The sequence below is a fragment of the Panthera tigris genome, chromosome E3 (genome assembly GCF_018350195.1).
Source record: "Panthera tigris isolate Pti1 chromosome E3, P.tigris_Pti1_mat1.1, whole genome shotgun sequence".
Classification (NCBI taxonomy): Eukaryota; Metazoa; Chordata; class Mammalia; order Carnivora; family Felidae; genus Panthera; species Panthera tigris.
In genome coordinates, this window is record NC_056675.1 from 338,927 (window position 1) to 359,920 (window position 20,994).

At 60.5% G+C, this 20,994-nt stretch overlaps 1 protein-coding gene across 1 annotated transcript in view; it reads left to right on the forward strand.

Annotated features, from left to right (window-relative positions):
* Nucleotides 1-20,994, forward strand: part of FAM20C (FAM20C golgi associated secretory pathway kinase) — a 47,221-nt gene that overhangs the window by 16,571 nt on the left and 9,656 nt on the right. Inside the window, exons 4-5 of the mRNA XM_042971384.1 lie at nt 18,939-19,031; nt 20,378-20,493. Of these exons, the coding sequence (XP_042827318.1) occupies nt 18,939-19,031; nt 20,378-20,493 (209 nt within the window). The remainder of the gene's footprint in view (nt 1-18,938; nt 19,032-20,377; nt 20,494-20,994) is intronic.

Genomic DNA, 20,994 nt, shown 5'->3' on the forward strand with positions numbered 1-20,994 from the left:
TCTGAGCCATCAGCCCAGAGCCTGACGCGGGGCTCGAACTCACGAACCGCGAGATCGTGACCTGGCTGAAGTCGGACGCTTAGCCGACTGCGCCACCCAGGCGCCCCAGCATTACACATTTTTAAAAGTCACTGAAAAACACACCCCTAGCACATCAGCTCACGAGTTTCTGGACATTCTTGCTTTAGGGTTAAAGTAAGGTTTCTAACAAGTTAGGGGCAAGATGTAATTCACGTATTGTACAGTTCACTCACTTAAAGCCTACGACTCAGCAGCTTTTAGTGCATTCACAGAAATGAGCATCCATCACCACAATCCACTTCGGAACCTTTTGGTGACTCTAGGAAGAACCCCATGCAGTGTTGCCGTCAATCCCCGGGTCCCCCTCGCCCACCCTGTAGGCCCAGACGCCACCAATCCATCTTCGGTCTCCGGGATTTACCAATTCTGGAGTTTCCTCCCAGTAGAATCACACATAAACGTGACCAGCTTCTTTCGCCGAGCACCGCGTCCTCCGGGATGACCCATACTGTGGCAGGTGCCAGCGCCCCGCTCCTTTCTGGGCCGAACGATATTGCATCGTGGGGCTAGGCCACATTTTATTCGTACTTCCACATGTTAATGGCATCGGGGCTAGTTCCAGTTTGGGGTCGTTGTGAATATTGCCGCCACGAATACTCACGGACAGATTTTTGCACGGACATGTGTTTTTGTGTCTCTTGGGTCCACACGTAGGAGCGGAGTTGCCGGATCTTCTAACAACTGAACTGACCTGTTGGAGAGACTGCCAGACTGTTTCCCACGGGAGCCGCCCCCCTTATATCCGCGGCAACCCTGCATCCTGGCCAGTGGCTGTTATTATCTGTCTCTTAGATCCCGGCCCCCCTGCGGTGTGGTGTCTGTCTCCTGGCGGTTTAGCCCCGCATTTTCCTGATGACTAATGATGTTGAGCATCTCGACACGTCCTTGTTGGCCATTTGTGTATCTTTTCTGGAGGAATGTCTACGCAAATCTGCCATTTTCCAGGGGGGTTGTCTCTTCATTAGGAAGTTGTAAGCATTCTGTATGTATTTTGAGCACAAGACCCTCATCACGTGTGTGGTGTCCTTTGAAGCACAAAGGAAACGTTTGTTTTCGTTTTTCAGTTTATTTATCGTTTTGAGCGACAGAGCGCACGCGCTAGGGAGGAGCAGACAGAAGGAGAGAGAATCCCAAGCAGGCTCCTCACGGTCAGCACAGAGACAGGCACGCGGCTCAAACTCACAAACCGTGAGGTCATGACCTGAGCCAAAAGCAGGAGTCGGACGACTGACGGACTGAGCCCCCCAGGTGCCCCCGCAGCCCAAGGCTTGTGTTCTGTTTGTCTACTTGGTGGAGGCTGTGGCTGTGCTTTCAGCGTAGCATTTATGGGTGAACGTGGGAACAACACATACGCTACGTCAGCGGGGAGGTGTGGGGCTGAGGTCTGCGAGGCCGGTGTGTCCACAGAGCAAGCAGGCGTGGCCACGGGCACCATGTGCCCCACAGGCGGCTGCAAGAAGCCGGTGGCTTGGCCACAGTGGGTGGACTCAGTTGGACGTTCCAGAGAGTATGGCTCGTGGCGACGAACTTCAACCTGCCTCTCGAAAAGGAGCCTTCCGGGCAGGCCCATGACACGGGCTGTGACCACCCCCCAGCACAAACATTCACAGCCATCCCACACATGCCCACCGAGCCTCTGGGCCTGGCCTCGTGCCTCAGACCCACACTCTGTGCGGACTCCGCCGTCCCGACACTCAGATGGGACAGAGAGCAGAGTGCTCCGGCAGTGCGGCCCCAGGATGGGGGCCTGGCTCACGGGTGGTGCCTGGGCACGAAGCGAATCAGGTGGGCAGACGGCGGCAGACGGGGGCAGACAAGCTCCCCTCACCTTTGAGTGTGACCGGGGCTGGCTAGTGCAGGGCAGGCGGCTGGAGGGCTTTCAGAAGGGACCTCCTCTGTGGCCCACCCTGCTCCAGCATGACCTCATATTAACCATCACGTCCGCAGAGTCCCTACTTCCAAGTAAGGTCAGGTTCGTGGATCCCAGGGTCAGGACTCAGAACATTTGCTGGTCCCAGGGCCAGGATGCGGGAGGTTCGCGGGTCCCAGGGTCAGGACTAGTATGTTCGTGGGTCCCAAGGTCAATATGCGGGAAGTTTGCGGGTCCCAGGGTCAGGACGCGGGAGGTTCACGGGTCCCAGGGCCAGGACGCGGGAGGTTCGCGGGTCCCAGCGCCAGGACGCGAGAGGTTCGCGGGTCCCAGGGCCAGGACTCAGAACATTTGCGGGTCCCAGGGCCAGGACACGGGAGGTTCGCGGGTCCCAGGGCCAGGACGCGGGAGGTTCGCGGGTCCCAGCGCCAGGACGTGAGAGGTTCGCGGGTCCCAGGGCCAGGACTCAGAACATTTGCGGGTCCCAGGGCCAGGACGTGGGAGGTTCGCGGGTCCCAGGGCCAGGACGCGGGAGGTTCGCGGGTCCCAGGGCCAGAACGCGGGAGGTTCGCGGGTCCCAGGGCCAGAACGTGGGAGGTTCTCAGGTTTCAGGGTTAGGACTTCAACATATCTTTTTGGGGCACAGTCCAACCCGTTTGGGCACCCAGATAAGCACAGTCTCCTTGTTCACCAACAACACCCTTCTCAGTGCCGTGGTTGACAAGGGTACTAAAGTCTTCATCCTCACTGTTCGTGAATTTGCCCTCCAAGTATCTCGGGACCTCATTTTCTATGTGTTGAGAGATTAGATTAGACCAAGAGCAAATATTGTAAGTGTTTGTAAAACCCAATTCCTGCACATAGACAGCCATCCCTTGTCCTTCTGTGCATGGAACCCTATGCTGCTGTGCCCATGCTTGTGCTTTTGGAGGACCCTGTTTTGGGGGTACGGAATGAAGTGCTTGGTCACAGGGTGGGGCTGTGTTTGGCTGTAAGAGGTCCTGCCAGAGCCATCCGGAGGCCACACAGCGGTCTATAACCCAGGGCGAGGTTCCCAGGGTGGAGCCTGGTGCCTGGGCTGGACACTGATGTCTCTGCTCGCTGTGGGGGCTGTGCTGGGGACTAACGGGCAGGCGAGAGGTTGTCCACACGACCTGGAGAGGTCACAGGCAGTGAACGTGTTGATCCCAAGGTCTGGGCCTCGGGTCCCTGCTCCCCTTGCCTAGGAGGGCAGGAGGCTCCCTGGGTTTGGGAGAATCAATGGATGGCATCGGGGCCAACTGTGTGCGCACAGCTCTGTGACACCCGTCGGTGGTGACCGCCCCTGTGCTGGGGGAGCACGCACCTGCTTCTCTTCCCCCTTCGCTTTCGTGTCTCCACGTGGATGCAGAAAGAACCTGTGTCCAAGGCTGCCGTGTGGGTTCTGACCCTCGGACTTCCTCCTCTTTGCACATCTATCAGGGTTGTTCGGTCGCTGCTCTGGCCAGTGAAGGAGCAGGTGATGGATAGCTGACAGCTTTGTCACTCGCACCAAGTCCTCTGGCCTTTCCAACCACAGAAGTAGGCTTTATTTGTATTGCCAACTCCCCCTCGAGGAGGAAACTGAGGACCCAGAGGGTTTAAATATCAACGGGGGGAGGGCAGCCGGCCAGGGCTGTGGTCCAGGCTCCCGGATGCCAGGTCCCGGCCCTTCAAGCGTCATCAGGCTGAGGCAGGGCTGTGGTGGGACCCACCTTGCTGGGGCTGGGGTCTGCTACGTCTCCCAGCCGGCAGATTTCCGGAGGCACCGCACATGGGGAAGAGGCCTAAAAACTCCGATTCGTCTCCTGTTTGCTGTTTATCTGTGTTTATGGGGCACAGGGAAGGGCCTCCAGTCCAGATGTCTTGTCCGCCTTGAGTTACCTGTTCTCTGCACGGCCAAGACTTGGCCCAGTGGCTGGAGGCCTCAACCGTGTGTCCTGTGGGTGCTGCAGGGCTTGCAAACTGGCCATCTGTTTGTCTCTGCAAAGAATGGAAACGTGTACGTGCGTGTGTGTGTGTAACCCAGAGAAACCGTCCTCAAACGGCTGTTTGAGGCCCAGGAATTCCGAGCAGTCGAGATGTATGCACAGAGGCAGCTGCACAAGAATGTTCCGGCTGAGGCAGTATCTCTACACGCAGAGCCCCGAGCCTCCCTCCCGCTCTGACCAAGCGTGGTCCACCAGGCAGAGTGTATCCTGAGAGCAGGAGGCACCAGCAGACGAGCAGAGTCCCCTCTGTGATTACGACCTTGGTCTGAAGGCCCGCTCCCCGTGACCTTGGCCCTGCCCTGGGCGCAGGGCAGCTGCCTCCCCCACGAGCTGAGGGCCCAAGAGGCTGTGGGGCCACGCAGGGAGCCACACGCTGGAGACCACTGAGCGACCACCACCCCCCATTAACCTGCAGGCCCCCCACATGACCAGTGTCTGACCAGGGGCCAAACTCCCAGACAGGCACCCGCCTCAGGGACATTTTCCTGAACTCTGGGTAGGCCCTGAGCAGCCCCTGGCCCTCACTGGGCCCCCGTCTGGATGTGGGGTGAGGCCCCCGGAGAGCCTGAGCTCCTCAGCTGGCAGGGGTGACCTGCCTTGGGGCCGCTGTGGGGCAGGAATTCCTGAAGTGATGTCCGTGTGGCGGCTGCCTGATGCAGAGAGGCAGCTGGGAGCTGCTGGCTTCCCCCTGTCCCACAGGCCTGCACGGGCAGGGAGGCTGCGGTAGGCTGTCCGTGGTCCCCACCGGGCAGTGCCGAGGCTGACCCTACTCGGGCCACAGGCTTCCTCCACGCACGCTGCTGTCCTGAGGCCCAGAGGTGACCTGGGAAGGCTCTGGTGGGCAGGTGAGACACTGCTGGCATCCAACACAGTCAAAGCCCAGAGACCCGGCGGCGGGCACGGGGCTGTATGAACAGCAGGTGCGGTTCTGAAAACAGATGCTCCTGAGAATGATTCACTGATCCTAGGAGAACCTGTGGTCTTGTCCCGTCCTGTGCTCACTGTGCTGGGCGCCTGGCACGGGGCCAGAACAGTTCCCAGGGGTGAGAGCTCAGATTGGCTTATGGACAGACCTAGGCACAGACTCACGCAGGACCACTGGCGAGGCCGTACAAGGTGGGAGGGCAAGAAAGGAGGAGTCTTGGCTGCCAAACAACCTTGGGAGAAGACCTTCGAGCTGGGTTTTGCAGGATGAATAGGAGTTCTTCCTGGGTGCAGAAGGACTTCGAGGCACTGCCTTACATACTAAGGCTTGGGGAAATAAAAAGATTCTGAGGACCAGTGAGCGGGCACTTAGCAGAGTTTCCAAGGATTTGTCATTCTCTTGATAAATAATTCATATTTTCTTTCCACCGGTGCCCTGACCCGGGCCCCTAAGGCAAACTGATTGCCCAATAGCCAGCCACTGGGTGTGGAGCCAGCAGAGGCCTGGGCCTGACCGGAGGTGAACAAGGACCGCTTTGTGTCTGTGCTTAGCGTGGGCCAATCTGCGAGCCCGCTTCCCACCCTCCTCCTGACTGGCTTCCAGGAGCGCCAGCACCCTCCCCCGTGGGCAGCCCAGCCAGCTTCATGGGTCAGACCGTGACCCACCCCCCCAGAAGCTGCTAGAGCCCCTGTCTCTGCTGTAGACCCCTTATGAGTCCTGGTGATTGGGCCCATCCTTGTTCTGCACCCCCACTGGCCTGGCTTACAGCCGACTTACTACTTGGTGCCTACTGCAGGGCCCTGAACAAGAGCAATAAGGTCCAGCCTGGCAGGGAGCCTAAGTTCTAGCGGGAAGGACACGAACATTTCAGAGGCCACATCGTCCCGAGAGGGTTCCGGCTGAGCAACGAGGCAGAGACGATTTGGCGACAGGCCTCTCCCCTGCTGTGTGTAGGTTCCTCCCCCCGGGGAACTGGCAGAGCGTCGCCCGCATGCGGGTGCGGCTCCGGGCCACGTGGCAGTAGGGGTGTGTAAGCCGTAAGGTGAGCACCAGACACGTGAAGGTCTAGGACAGAACATTCTAGCAACGGGCCACCTGTGGTTCCCGTCTGAGGCCGGTGGCCCACACAGGTATGGAGAGGCCAGGGAAGGGCAGGGTAGGCTGAAGACCCGAGCAGGCACGCCCTGCTGGCCTCCCTGTGACAGGAGCCGAGTGCGGCTTTGCGCACCGGGGTAGTGTGGTGCTGCCTCAGGGCACCGGGACTCCCTGCCGACCCTCAAGAGCACCCCAACAAGAAAGCAAGGTTTTACGGCGGTCAGCTCATTTCCCGTGGGGCTCCCTGAGTGCCACAGCGGGGGAAGCGGGACAGGAGAAGAGCCCACGGGCAGCGGGGCAGGTGCATCACGGGGCTTAGCCAGGAGCAGCCTTCTCCACACGGCTGGGGATGGGGCAGATCTTGTGATCTGAGCTTCAGCAGACGAGAAGGCGTTGGCCAACAGAGGCACCGCGGAAGGACGATTCGGGGTGGCTGGGACCCAGGGTGTGTGGGGGGGACTCTGGGCACCGGGGCCGGGACTTCAGTGGATGTGCTGTGATGGGGGCTACAATCTGATCCCCTTCTGAGGAAGCTCCCAGACCAATGTGGGCAGGTGTGGAGGATGTCCCTGAGAGCACGGGGCAGCGGGGTCTAGGGTCCTGGCAGTGAGGAAGGAGGGAGGCGAGGGTCCCAGCTGCACACTGCTGGACGTCCCCAGAGCAGCCTGCTGACGGCATCGGCCTCCCCCCAGGTGTGCATGTGTACGTGTGTGTGTGCACGCATGCAAGTGGGCACATGGGGAGTCAGCACCAGCACCGTCCCCCCATCAGAGCTCAGCGGGCGTGGGACCCGCTCCTCTCTGGCTGGTTGCGGGCTGTCAGCTCCTACTGGAGCAGCGACCAGGCTCCCACATAGACTACGCGGCATATTGACACTGAGGGGCTCAGCCATCAGGTGGGAGAACTAACGAGCATCTCGTTGTCAGGAGGACGAGCCCGCTGAGGACTCACCCTTCCAAGTACCCCTCCTCCCAAAGCCACACAAACATCCGCGGCTTGCCCGTCGCGGTACCAGGGATCGGGGTCTATCTAACCGTTCCCTGCTGGCCTGTCACAGTGCCGGGGATCGGGGTCTAACCGTTCCCTGCTGGCCCGTCGCGGTACCAGGGATCGGGGTCTATCTAACCGTTCCCTGCTGGCCTGTCACAGTGCCGGGGATCGGGGTCTAACCATTCCTTGCTGGCCCGTCGCAGTGCTGGGAATTGGCATCTATCTGTTACCTACTGGCCTGTCACAGTGCCAAGGATGGGGTCTATCTAACCGTTCCCTGCTGGCCCATCACAGTGCCGGGGATCGGGGTCTAACCATTCCCTGCTGGCCCGTCGCAGTGCCAGGGATCGGGGTCTATCTAACTGTTCCCTGCTGGCCCGTCGCAGTGCCAGGGATCGGGGTCTATCTAACTGTTCCCTGCTGGCCCGTCACAGTGCTGGGGATCGGGGTCTAACCGTTCCCTGCTGGCCCGTCGCAGTGCCAGGGATCGGGGTCTAACCATTCCTTGCTGGCCCGTCGCAGTGCTGGGAATCGGCATCTATCTGTTACCTACTGGCCTGTCACAGTGCCAGGGATGGGGTCTATCTAACCGTTCCCTGCTGGCCCGTCACAGTGCCAGGGATCGGGGTCTAACCGTTCCCTGCTGGCCCGTCGCAGTGCCGGGGATCGGGGTCTAACCGTTCCCTGCTGGCCCGTCGCAGTGCCGGGGATCGGCGTCTATCTAACTGTTACCTGCTCACCGGTCACAATGACAGGGATTGGGGTGTAACCGTTATCTGCTGTCGCACTAGACTAGGAGCTCCACGGGGCGCGCCCCAGGTCATTTTCCTCAACTCTGTGTCTGCAGCCCCAGCTACATAGTAGGTGCACAGAATGAGTGAGTGAAGTAGAGTGAACGAGTGACTAAACAGACAGACTCCGAGGGGCTTTAATGTGTGTAACCCACCAGCCAGGGGCATGCGGGCTCCTGAGGGTTCAGAGCAGCACCTGGTGTCTGGGTCGCCAGATGGGCCACAACGGTGCCCGCTCGAAGGAGCAGGACCCCAGCAGGCTGTCCGGGCCACTGCAGGTGCGCACACAGGGCTCCCAGAGGCTCAGAGGCCAGGTGCTCCAGACCCCAGGGCAGGGGAGGTCCACAAGGTGGGGTGTGCACTGGTCCCTGCAGTGACCTGCAGGCAGGGTCGGGCACGTGGGGTTCTTCGGCCGCGATGCTGCGTCCCACCGGGGGCCTTCGGCTGTGTCCCGAGCCCGCAGCCCGCGTGCCTCCCGAGGCTCTGGGAGGGACAAGCAGATTCCACGTGTCACAAGGCCATTAACCTCACAGGCCCCCTGCTGTGTGGCACATGGGCCGTCTCCAGCTTTGTGGGTTATTTTTAGAGTCAGAACAAAAATGGACCCTATTAACTGAAAACCAAATAAGCAACACCTGAACCTGGCTTTGGAGAGGCTCTCCTGGGTCTTCCCAGGCATCTCTGGACAGCCCTGCCAGCCCCCAGGAGGCCGAGCTGCTGCGACCCCGGTGGCCCAGAGCGGCCGGCGTCTGCCCTGGGCTCCTTGCCCTGCAGCACCATCCGAGTAAGCTGGTCACGCTGAGCTCCACCACACTGAGAGCGCGTTGGACTCAATCAGCTCGAGAAGACACGGCAGGACAGGCACCCTTGGGGACAAAGTGGGGCTCCTGACCTGCAGGGTCTGTGGCCGGGAGCACTGTGTGGGGCCTCGGAGAAGGGTTTTCTCCCTCACCGACCCCAGCTGCCCCCGAGCCCCCCATTGACTGACCACCAGCCAAGACTGCATTAATTCAGGTTGACCACAGAAGTTAACCGTCTTCTCCTGCTTTTACTTGGCACCCGGAATCCCTTTGCTTAGCAAAATAAAAAGGAAAGGAAATTGTTAACAATTCTAATACGGTTGCAAGAGTCTGGCAGGAAAAGGAATAAACGGGAAAAACTGAGCAAAACCTTCAGGGAGTGTGGTTCCGAGCAGGCACCTGCTTTGCCCCCGCTGTGCAGTGGGGAAGCTGAGGTCCGTGGGGGGAGCCGCTGTGGGGGACCTGGCTCTCACTGTGGCATGCGTGTCCTTGGAGGGTTCTGAGGAAGATTATCCCCTTTGTTTGAAGGCAAACAAGCAAGTCCTTTTTTCCCCCAAAATGTTCTCCCAAACAGCAATATCGAGAGTGTCTTTTTGTGCTTTTCTCTGGCTATCACGGTCCCGGGTGCCTGTCAGCGTGTGGGCCACGACTCTAATTGTCTCAGAAGAGGGGAGACTAGCAGGAGGGAAGGAAAACAGGCCTCCGTTCCCTTGTGCTGGGAAGGAAACGGAGGCTAGCACTTCTCTCGTCTGCCTGTTTTCATTCCTCAGAAGGGAATTCTGCAGACTCTGGATCTCCTTAAACAAGCCTTGGAGAACGAGCTGGAATACAAGCACCCCCCCCCCCCCAATCTAGAGTAGTTTGTTTTTCCGGCCGGAGAGAAAACAACATCACAGCAGTCCCGTTGGTGCTGAATGTTCAGGCCACTCAGGAGACGGGACACAGTGGCATCTCGTCTGTTACCTTGAAAAGAACGGCGAACCACAGAGGTTTCACTGCGCAAGGACGCACACACCTGGGGAAAGTCCTACGACCGCACAGGTCCCTCCCTAGACGCGCTCACCCTAGACCCAGGCACTTGGCCAACCGTCTCATATCCAGACGGGACCAGAGCCGGGTGACTGAGCAGCAGAGGGCACAGCCAGGCCCACGGCCCCGCTCCCGCTGCACCCCAAGCGCCCTCCCTGCCAGGCCCCGCAAAGGCCAGTCCGCTGGCCTGTCTTCACGTCTGGATTAGAAGCTCTTGTAACCTTCGCACCTCCAGGTTCTTGTGGGACAGGCACGCTTTCCAGGGCTAAGGGCCCCTGAGTACGTCTTCTGCTCGGCACACGTTATGCAGGGCCCCCCTCCCCCCCATGACAAGTCTGCCTCCCCAGTCTTCCCAGGCCTGCTGCCACCCTCACTCTCAAGGGTTCTCTGGCGTCCACACCTGCAGGTGTGGTGAGCAGGGACAGGCTTAGTGGGCACCGGCTGGGGTGGCAGCCAAGCCCCGGGGGCCGTGTCCCCTCTGCAGCCACTGAGGGCCTAGAACTTGCCATTGTAGCTCAAACAACACAGGTCAGACATCCATCATTAAAGACCGGCAGGCGTGTTTGACCAAGTAGGCCCCCCACACTCACATGGCACCAGGGCAGGTGACAGCTACCCAAAGTAGCAAGAAATACTGACAGTGGGTTACAGGGCTGAAAGGTCACGGTGAAGTCAGCTGCCAGGGAGAGGCCCTCCTCTCTCCTTCTAGAACCTCTGCCATCCGAAAACCTGATATTAAACGGCTTAATATATCTCTTTAATGACAAGGTGGCTGTTTTCTGCTGTGTGAGTGATGGGAAGATTATCCAGGATAGAAAGGCTAATTTTTGCTTCTGTGCCTTCATTTGGTGAGTCAGGGACCCGCTGTGTGTTTAGAAGAAGGGAAAGCGTTCCCCTTATCTGGTGTTTTGCCTCCTGAGGTGATCCTGGAAATGGGAACCAGGGCCCGTCCCTTCTGTGACATCTGCCCCCAGGGTATCAGCCCCCGGGCACGGAGACCTGGAGATGAGGGGGGGGGGTCACCCTGGATTAGCCAGGTAGGCCGAACCAGAGAAAGTGATGGGACCGCCCTAGTGAAACTGCGTACGTGGTCAGGTGACAGGCTGATTTGTCCCACGGGCTGGAGCTGGCCAACTCCCACCTCGGCATGTGAGTGGGGCCGAGTCTGTTCGTTAGAAGAGGCGGTGGGGCCACCTGGGTGGCTCAGTTGGTTGAGCGTCCAACTCTTGATTTCAGCTCAGGTCATGACCTCACGGTTGTGAGATCGAGCCCCGAGTCTGGCTGGGCATGGAACCTGCTTGGGATTCTCTCTCCCCCCCGCCCCTCCCCTACTTGTACATGCACTCTCTTTCCCTCTGAAAAAAAAAAAAAAAGTAAAGATGGTCAAGGACCAGAGCACTGGGGACAAGAGCAAGTGCAAAGGGCCTGTGGCAGCAACACACAGACTCCACCAAGTTCTGCCTGTTCACAGCACGATGGACAGATGGTGAGAAGTGGTACTGGGGTGGCAGCAGGGCCGCATGGTGATACGGGGTCCGTTGGGAGTGCCGCGGGGGGCCCTGGGGGCACGAGGTGGTGCTGATCACACACCCTGGGTGGGATCCCCTCGGGCGCAAGGTCCCAGAGGGAGCCGTGCGGGCGGCCACACTGCACATCCTCGGCCGGTGAGGGTGTTGGTGGAGAGCCCGGGATTGGCTAGGTCACCAGCCTGTTCACGCGACAGGCCGAGCAGGGAGCCCGGCGGCCCTGGCAGGCTGTGGGCATGCAGCGGCGGGGATGAGCGGGTCTCCAGCCACATGGTGTGTGCAGGGACATCTGTGGGTGCGCCTCCTGGCGGTCCCTCCCACGGCCTCTAAGCTGGCGTCTTCCCTCTGCTCCCGTCCAGCAGGCTCGGGCGGTGTGGCCGCGCCTCTCCTTGACACACGAAAGGTTTTTATGTGGCTGTCTCTGGGCCTCGGTTTCCCACCTGCACTCAGGGATCTTGGGGTGGGGGGAGGCCTTAGCTCTGACCAGGATGCCTGAAACCGCTGTGTGACGGCTATCTGGGCCCCAGGGGGTCGGAGCGGTCACACGGCCGCCCCTTCTGCGGAGTCCGACCTGACAGGGTGCTGGACAGGGTGCTGTCGGTTCCATTCTGGCTCTCGCGCCCCACTCGGCCGGCCTCGGCCCCGTATTCGCCGCGTGGACCCTGCTGACCTGGCAGGCGTTTCGCTCCCCCGAGCGGGACTGGATGCTTCCTCCCCTCTGTGTGAGCCCAGCAGCGTGGCAGCAGGGGTGGAAAGGACCACGGAGGCATCACCTCCGAGCGGCCTCACCTGCCACACTGCTCCGAGGGGGCTGCGGGCTCCCCTGTTCCCCAGCAGCCCGGCGTGGGTGGGGGTCCGGGCGGACAGACCCTTCTCCGCCAGCTGTTTTCCTCGGGCGTCAGCGGAGAGAACGCTTCCCCGCCCAGTCCTCACCCAGCCTCGCGCATCGGAGGCGCGCTGGGTTGAAGCAGGGCCGAGGACCTGAGCACAGGGCCTTCCTGTGGCAGCTGAGACCTCTCTGGCTGGCTGGTTGGCTGCCACTTGGCTGTGGAGGGGGACCCTTCCCAGGCTGTCGTCAAGGTGTGGGGAGTGAATCCACGCAAAGTGCCCAGCAAGATGCTCAGCTCATAGTAAGAGCCGGGTGTCTGTTGGCTTTTCTTCCCCCACAGGCTTTGGTTAAAAGCTGCCAATTTCCTGTATTTTTAACCAAGCACAAGATTTCTGTTTTCCCACAACTTAAGGAACACTGAGATGTTAATAGTGACGGTGGGAACTGGGTCAGGGGGCGTAAGTGCGGAGGAGGACGTCAGTGGTCGTCGCGGTTGCCGGAGTCCCGCCCGGGGAGCCTGGCCCTGACTCAGCTCCAGGCCCGTGGGGTGTCCTAGCCCCCAGAGGTGGTTCTGATCCGGGAGAAAACACAGACGTACAGGGCCGGCTGCAGCCATGTCTGACTTTGGGGGCCCCTGAAGAGAACCCAGGACCTGCCGTTTCTAGCCGTGTGATTCGGCACATGCCTCTTCCGTTCCCTGACCTCAGACTTCCTTGTCATTGAAGGGGGGACAGGGACCAAAGCCTCGGAGGCTCGTGTGATTCTTACCGGATTCTGCCTCTTTGGCTTCTGTGAAAACAGAGGGGCCTTCTTCTCAAAATGCTCTGCGTCAGGTCTTAAAAGCCCAATGAACGGAGCCGTGGTGGCAGGACCGGATCTGAGGAAGCAGGCCGCGTGCCACAGCCTTCCCAAAGCTGCTACGTCGCGGTGTCCCCCTTACCACTCTGGTGTTGCCAAAGGTTCTATATTCCTCGCCTGTGCAGCTGGTGCAGACGACCTCGCAGTTAGCGGCTTAAAGCAACACGAACGTGTTCTCGCGCGGTTTGGGGGTCAGAAATCTAAAAGGGACCTGCAGGCTGTTCCTTCTACAGGCCCTCGGAGAGAACGTGTTTCCTTGCCGAGGAACGCAGGTGGCCCCCAGAAACTGGAGGAGGTGAGAAAACAGATCCTCTCCCCGAGCCTCCCTCTTGGAAGCTGCCATGAGGCCTCTTCTGCAGTCAGATCTCCTTCTGTCTCCCTCTCATAAGGACCCTGGGGATGACATACAGAATAATCTCCCCGTCTCAAGGTCGCCAACTGAATCATAACTGCAAAGTCCCTTTTGCCATGTACGGAGATTCGGACCACAGACTTTCTGGGAGAGGCCAACATAGTAGTCATTCTCACTGTAGTATAAAGCACATGATCAGTTCTTCTTGTGCTTCCTTCCGAGCTAAGGGAAGCAAGTCCCTCTACGGGAAGGGATTTGGTGCGGTCAGCTCCAGAGAGGAAGGACAGAGGGAATGGGAAAGTGTAGCCCCAAAAACTGGTCCTGAGCAGCCCCTTGCCACGGTTTAGCCGGCTTGGGCTTAAAGGTGTCAGGGTGCTCGGCGTACCCCCGGGGGCTGCCCTGGGACCAGCCCGTTCCCTTCCCTGGGATCCGGGCGTCCTGAATGCACCAGGCCCTGCCCTTCTTCCCGCCCTGACCGTCGGTTGCTGATGCCAAGGACTGACTGCACCCGATCCCTCAGCTGCTGTTTTCCGAGGGAAGTCAGCCATAGGCCTTTCCATTTCCCTGCCCGCTCAGCCCTGCCTGAGGCCGGGTGGGGCCCACCCTGACCTCGAGGCCCATCAGGGTGGGGCTCTGAGGCTCTGACTGCTCCCCGTGTCGGGGGGGGGGGGGGGGGGCAGTGACCCCGTTGGGGGCGGGGGGTTAGGGGGTGGCCAGACGAGGAGGCTCCCCCCATCCCTGAGCCCCTCGGAGCGCCTGCCACCCGCCCCTGCCCTCTCAGTCTACAGGAGAGGACCGTGCCTTCCTGGTGCCGTGCCCCCCGTGCCGGCTGCCTGGTCTCCCCACCCCTCCTCACAGGCCAGGCGCAGGCTGTGGGTGCCGAGCCAACCCCCACAGCACCCGATAGCATCTCCCTTGCACATTTCCACGGCCCACGCCCCAGGAAGAGGCCCAGGTGGGCCGTGCCCTCGCCTGCCCTCCACACCCGGGCCCAACTTCCGCCTCAGCGCCTGGAGAAGGAGAGGCGGCCGGGCGACCGGGTGCAGCTGAGCGAGGGGTCCCGCCGGGTGCGGCGGGCTCAGTACTTTTCCGAAGCGCTTCCGCAAATGGCTGGCTCGGCGGCAGCTCCGGCTCTCTGGGGACGCGCAGGAGGTGGCGGGAGGCTGGCAGACCTCCCCCCGGGGGGGGGGGGGGGGACCGTGTCCCGTCTCCTGCCTGCCCAGCGTGAGGCCGGAAATCCCTCCGCCCCGGCTGCCCTGCTCTGCCGACAGCCCCTGCAGCAACTACACCCGGCTCTCGGACCCCCCAGGTTCTCCCCGCAGGCGCGGGCTGGCGGCCAGCACACCGCGCAGGAGTCGGGCTGCGGCTCACGCCGTCTCGCCAGACGGCTCCGGCGGGCGAGGGGCCGGGCGGACCCCACGCTTGTCCCGCCGGCGCACGGCTAGGTTTCCGCGATGCTGGGTGGTCTCGGCACAGACCTTCAGCGGTGAGACCAGCAGGGAGCCGGCCTCGCCCTCGGGCACCCTCACCAGGTAGTCCCGAGCGCGTTCCTGCCAGCCCCGGCTTCACGCTCCCCGCTTGCGGGCGAGCGCTGACCCCTTGGGCGACCGGAGCCACAGCCAGCCGGCCACGCCCAGAGCCCTGTTCTCCTTGCGGGGGTGGAGATGCACGGAATGAACCCATTTCACAGCTCGAGCAACGGAGGGTCTGGAAGTCTAGCGCACTCGCCCCCCCCCCCCCCGCCCCCCCAGTTGGCGATGGGTGCTGACCTGGGCGCCTTCACTCCCACGCAAGGGCACGAATGACTGGAGAGGCCCACACCAAGCCTACCTCCCACCCTGCGTGCCCCTCGTATCTTTGGGTGTTGCCTGAGCGCCCACCCTGGCCCTTATCAGGACGGGTTAAGCTAGGACCCCTACCCAAGTTGCTCTCAGCCTACAGGAGCCTTAAAATCACCCAGGGGTATTTCACACATCTGGAGGCATGCCTGAAGAGCACAGAGGCCCCAGGGGCACCTCGTAGCCTCTCAGGAGTGAAGACAGCCACTGAGCACACAGACAAACAGCACTTCATCACCACCTCTCTGCACGTCCAGGGTCATTCTGCACAGGGGTATCTGGAGGCCAAGACAGCCAGGCGGAAGGCTGCTGTGTGGCCTTGGGGTTGCGGGAACGAGCTGCCTCTCTGTGTAAACAGCCTGGGGACGGAGGTCACTGGAAAAAGCCCTGAGGTGGAAGACGTGAGGGAACCAGGAACTGTTCTGGAACTTGGTCACAGGGCTTCCGAGAAGTGGCTGGTCTCTTCGCAGAGGAGCAGGGCTCAGAGCCACCCGCTTTTCACGTGTTTGACCCGATCAGAGGAGTGGGCTGGAGTAAGGGAGAAATGGACCGAAGCCCAAACGCTGGTAAACAGAAACGCTCACCTGTTAGCGTTACAGATCAAGCGGCTGTGATCACATGAGGCACATCAGGCAATAAGGGGTCAGTATGCAGGAGGAATGATGGTTGTGGAGGGGAGAGTGGTGACGCTGATGGTGATGGTGATGACAATGGCACAGACTGAAGAAACGAGGGTGGGAGCAGCTCAAGGCCGTGGACCGGTTGGTGCCCCTTCGCCGTCCTCCCTCCATCAGTGTTTCATTTGTTCATGGCACACCCGTTCTAAAGCAGGCGCTTGGCTAGGCACTCCTGTCCCCAGACCCTGCAAACAGTGGTCTAGTACAGCAGTGTTAAGCTCCTCCGTGGGAGGCCTGGGCGGGGGTGGGGTTGGGACAGACCTTGGGAAGGATGGAGAAGGCGAGTGCCGGTGGAGAGCCCGGCACGAAGGTGCAGAAGCGGGAAAGGCCTGGGGCTGGGCTGGGAGTGGTCTGGTGATGGAGCCTCAGGGGTGAGGAGAGAGGCGGGCAGAGCTGGAGACGGCTAGGAGGTTTGTGCGGGCAAAAGTCCTGGGTTGGAGGTGGGTGCCACAGATATGGGGTGATGGGGGGCACGTTTGGGAGGCTGAGCCTGGCCAGCAGCCTGTGGCTTCACCCACCCTCGTGGCCTCTCCCTCCTGCCTGGGCCCCCCGCACCTGCCCGGGGCTCACAGCCATAGGCGCGCTGAACTGGCCAGAAGGCCTCGGGGCTGAGGGCCCAGGACCCACGGCCTGGCCACAGAGCCTGGGCTGGGCCTCCCCCCGACCGCCCGTCCGCTGCCAGGCCAGGAGCAGAGCAGCAGCGGTGGGATGTGCTTAAGACCGGACTCACATCAGTCACACCCACCTCTGGCCCGGAGTCTCTTCCACCACAAATGCGAGGAAAGCAAACTGTCCTTCCGTGACGCCCAAGGCTCCTTCGCAGCCGCCTGCATGGCCGTGCCAGAGAGGAGGCAATGGACCAGGCCCTATTCTCTCTGAGACCCTCCTGACAGCCCTGTCATGGGGAGGCGTGCCTGTGAGTGTGGGTCTATGTGTGTGTGCACCTGTGTGCACACGTGGGGCGCAGCAGTCAGGCAAAACTCTGGGCCCGGCCCTCAGCGACCCTCAGGGTCGTCACCAGACCCGCCCCCCTGGACTCACACCCCCTGGATAGGGTGAGGACAGGTGGCCCCCAAGGGTGGGGAGGTCTGTGCTGCCCAGCAAGGCCAGCCGTAGCCCCTGAACGGGCCTCTTAGGGCTGGAACATCATTCAAGCCCCCACCTTACTGGCCAGGTCACACGTGATTCTCCCCACCCTGCGTTTTCCAGCACGGAGAAGGTCCCCGACATTTGGTAAATTCTTACCAGGTGGAGGGCTGAGTTAGTCCCTGCCCCCAGCCTGGAAGGTGGACATTGTCCTGCAGGTACAGGCAGGGGCACAGAACAGAGCTGGATTAATGCAGGGAGCGTTTTTGCTCTGACGTGATTTTGGAAATTCCCTGCTTGCCGAGGTCAAACACCTGCAGTCTCCCCAGGCGTCTGCTCAGTATCTGTGCTTACACAACGCCGTTCGCCTGTATAGACTATAGAGAGTCCTGTGTGTGATTTCCTGTCCCCTGGCTGGGGCGGAGGGTCATGTGTTACTCCTTCGGGGCCGGTCTGCAGCTCACTGTGGGGCGTGGATGTCCGAGCCCAGGGGTCCTAGAGTTCTTCTGTCTCCCTGGGAGGAGATGTGGAGGCCAGGACTGCACGCACGGCCAGCCGGGGGCTGCCCTGCCATGCTCACCCCACCACGCATGCTGCAGGTGGGGTAGCAGCTGGGGCTGGGCTCTGGCTGCGTGCGGGGCCATCGTGGGGTGACCCGCAGCGCTGCTCCAAACAGAACCCTCCCGTCTGCCCAGCAGTCCGGGAGGGTCCGGGGTGAGCCTCAGGTCACCCCCACCAAGGCATCAGGAAAGTTTTGCGAGGGAGTTTGCCTCTGAGAAGCGGTTAGAAACGGCTTGCAGTGTAGGCTTTAACCGGCAGTTCCCAAAAGTGCAGAGCGTGGTAACGTACCACGAAAAAAATGGGCTCTGTAGTCGGTGTAGTGCTAAGAAACAGAGTGGCTGCAGGCCTTATCAGGGCCTTTATGGTGGTAATATGCACTGTTGAGACCCCAGAGGGTGCTCTACTAGGCATGTTCCCCAAACTCCAACCTCTCAGAGGGCTCCTCTTGTGCTAGAAGCCCCTGGACCTGGTTGGGTGGGACCCACATTCGGGAATGCTGACTTAGCCTTCGGGAGACGTGAGAGGAAGCCTCTTCTGGGAAGACAGAACAGTGACAGCAAAGGCAGCAGAGTGGAGACACGTCGGAAACAGCAGATGGCCCTCACTCCGGCTCAGGAGAGGGGAAGGGGGCAGAGGGAGCTGCCGCCGGGGGGCGGGAGGAGGCCGACTGTACAGTCCCCAACGGCAGGTGCCTGGTGGAAAATGGACCACCTCTTTGGGCTTCAGAGAGGGGTCCCACAGGTGGCCCCCAAGGAGCTTCGCAGACTCCTTCACATCCCCCGCCCCCCAGGGGGACGCTGTCTGGGCGGGGATGCTGGTGGGAGGCTGAGAGCAGCCAGAGGGACAAACGCTGCCGCCTGAGCCTGGCCCCAGCTCACGCCCCAGGGCGGTCCCCTTGCTCTGTGTCGGGGTGACTCCTGTGAGGCCCTTGGCCCTCTGCCATCCACACACTCCCTAGGCTCAGGGGCCGGGGGCCGCCTGGCCATCTGCCTTTCTGGAGGATCTGTGTCTGGCCGGTGGTGCGGACCTGCTGGTGGGCTGAGCGGTATTTAGTAACCAGCTCCCTCGTGGGGGAAAAGCCTGACTGGAGAGTTTGCAAATTCCTGTGGCAAATACCTCCTCGTTGGCTCACGTCATGCTCCCAGAAGGAGGTCACTGAGGGGGGCTGCGGGGGGCACGCGTCACCTCTGCTCGCCCCTGCAGATGCAAGGTGGGTAACAGCCTGAACATGAAACTGTCGAACGTCCTTAAATAACCGGCCAGTGCTGCGATTTAAATACTTGTCACTTATAAAAGGTCACTTCTGGGCGCCCTGATCTCACAGTTCATGAGTTCAAGCCCCACATCGGGCCGGGTGTCGACAGCACAGAGCCTGCTTGGGATTCTCTCGCTCGCTCGCTCTCTGCCCCTCCCCCACTCACATTTGTTCGCTCTCTCAAAACAGATAAACTTTTTAAGTAAGCAAATGATAAAATGTGACTTACGTTTATAAAATGACTTTAACAACTGGTTCACAAAATTCTTGCAAGTTTGACAGCCTGCTTTTTCGCCAGCCGGTACAAGCCTCCTGCACCCTTTCACTGGAGGTTCTCACAGTGATGAAAAATCCTGTTTTCTTTAGGCAGACGAGGGAGCAGGAGACGCCCCCTGACTTCTTTTATTTCTCTGACTACGAGAGGCACAACGCAGAGATCGCTGCCTTCCACCTGGACAGGTGAGCCGTCCCGCCTGCACCCCGGGCCCGAGCACCGTGCGGGTGGGCCCGAATAGCTCTCCCAACACCCTGCCGAGGTGTTGGGAATCCTATAATTAGCCCCATTGTACAGATGGGAAAACCGAGGCATGTAAGTCTCTGCCGCACAGAGCTGGAGTCTGGCCTGCAGATGTTACAACACCCTGCGGTAGGCCCCACACCACGAATGGTGCCAGACAGGAGATCCTCGGGAGCAGTTGGTGATCAGAGTGTGGACGTGGCCCGTTGGGAATAACAAAGGAAGAGCGGAAAGGACCATGAGTGCTGGGAATTTTAACCCAGAGTGTTTCAGGGTGTAACCTCCGGGGCCACGGTGACACCAAGGGACATGAGCCTCCTCCCCCATCGCCCGTCTTCTGGGCTGGCTCTACCGGGCAGAACGTGAATTCCTCCCTGGGCTCCACGTGGCCCCTTGCTGCAGGCGAGGTGGGCAGTGGTGTCAGGGCCGTGTGTGTGGGGCCTCTCAGCAGCCACCCTGCTGGCCCAGAGATCCCTGCCCTGCAGGGACAGTCACGGGCCGGGGTCTGGAGTCAGTTCCAAGAGTCTAGGGGGAGGAGCCTCCCCGACCGCCCCGCAGGGTCCTGACCTCCAGCTCGGGGTGTGTCCTGGGCCGCAGCTTCCAGGTCACCCAGGCTGGTTAGAATGCAGATTCCCGGTCTCGACCCCAGACCCTCTCTACACCGCGCGATTCGTGTGCACACTCAAGTTTGCAAATCCTACTTTGCTTTGTTTTTTAAAGATCAAAAATCTTGTTTGGGGGCCACAGAAACCCCAAGTCAGATTTTCAACAATGTCAACTATTGTGCAGCCTAAACCCAGAAAAAGGCCTTTCTGTGAAAGGAACAGTTGCCACGAAGCCGATGAGGGTTCCTCATTCGGAAAGGTGAGGCCTGTTGATGACGCAGGACGGCTCACGCAGCGGGCGGAGTGCGGGCGGCACGCAAGACGCCCACATTCCCCACGCGCAGCCGCTGCCCCCAGAGGCCACTGCAGGCCCATCGGCGTCCCGTTTAAGTGAGCGAGTGCAGCGCGGTTAGAGAGCGTTCCATTAAAAGCAGCTAATTTAACGTTGTTCCGACCTGAGCCCTGAGGGCCCAGGCACTGGCAGGCCGGTGCTGGGAAGCAGAACACCACCCACCGTGGTCCTCGTGGGGCCCATTTTCGCTGGTGGCCGACGGCACCAGTCAGAGCTGTGGGCCCCGCGTTGGGCCTAGCGGGACTCGGAGATGGGAGCGTTCACTGCGCACCAGCCTAGCGAGGGCCGGGGCACGGAGGTGAAGACCCTTCTCCTGTCACTTTCCCGCCAGGATCCTGGACTTCCGCCGGGTCCCTCCGGTGGCCGGCAGGATGGTCAACATGACCAAGGAAATCCGGGACGTCACGAGAGACAAGAAGCTGTGGAGAACCTTCTTCATCTCTCCAGGTAACCTGCACTCGGGGAGGCCCCTTTCCTGGCTCACTGCACACAGAACAGCGAGCTTAGTTACCTTTACGAAGAAGAAGAAAGAAACTTATAGTTTCTTCTTGCATAATCCACCCAAGGGCTGCCCCTTCCACTTCGGGGTGTATCTACATCACAGTGTCAAAAGCCTGCCAGAAATGGCCAAGTCATCATCATGGAATTGATCCCCTGGGCTGGGCACAGAGGTTTTTTCCTACCATTTGTTTTAAAGGAAAATGAGTGCATTTTTGAAAATTCTCAGCCTCCCCAGAGAGTCTCCTCCAAGTGGTCCGGCTGGAGGAGACCTCTGTTCCCTGAACTTCCTCCCGGATTTAGGCACCACAACCCTGTCCCCACCCCCCCCCGCAGCAAGACCCTCACACAGCAACAAGGACTCCTCTGCCTCCCTCCCCCGGCTCAGCAGGAAGAGTGAGTAGAGTGGCGGCCTCCCCTGGCGCCCTCGAGGGCCAGCACAAGGGCCTG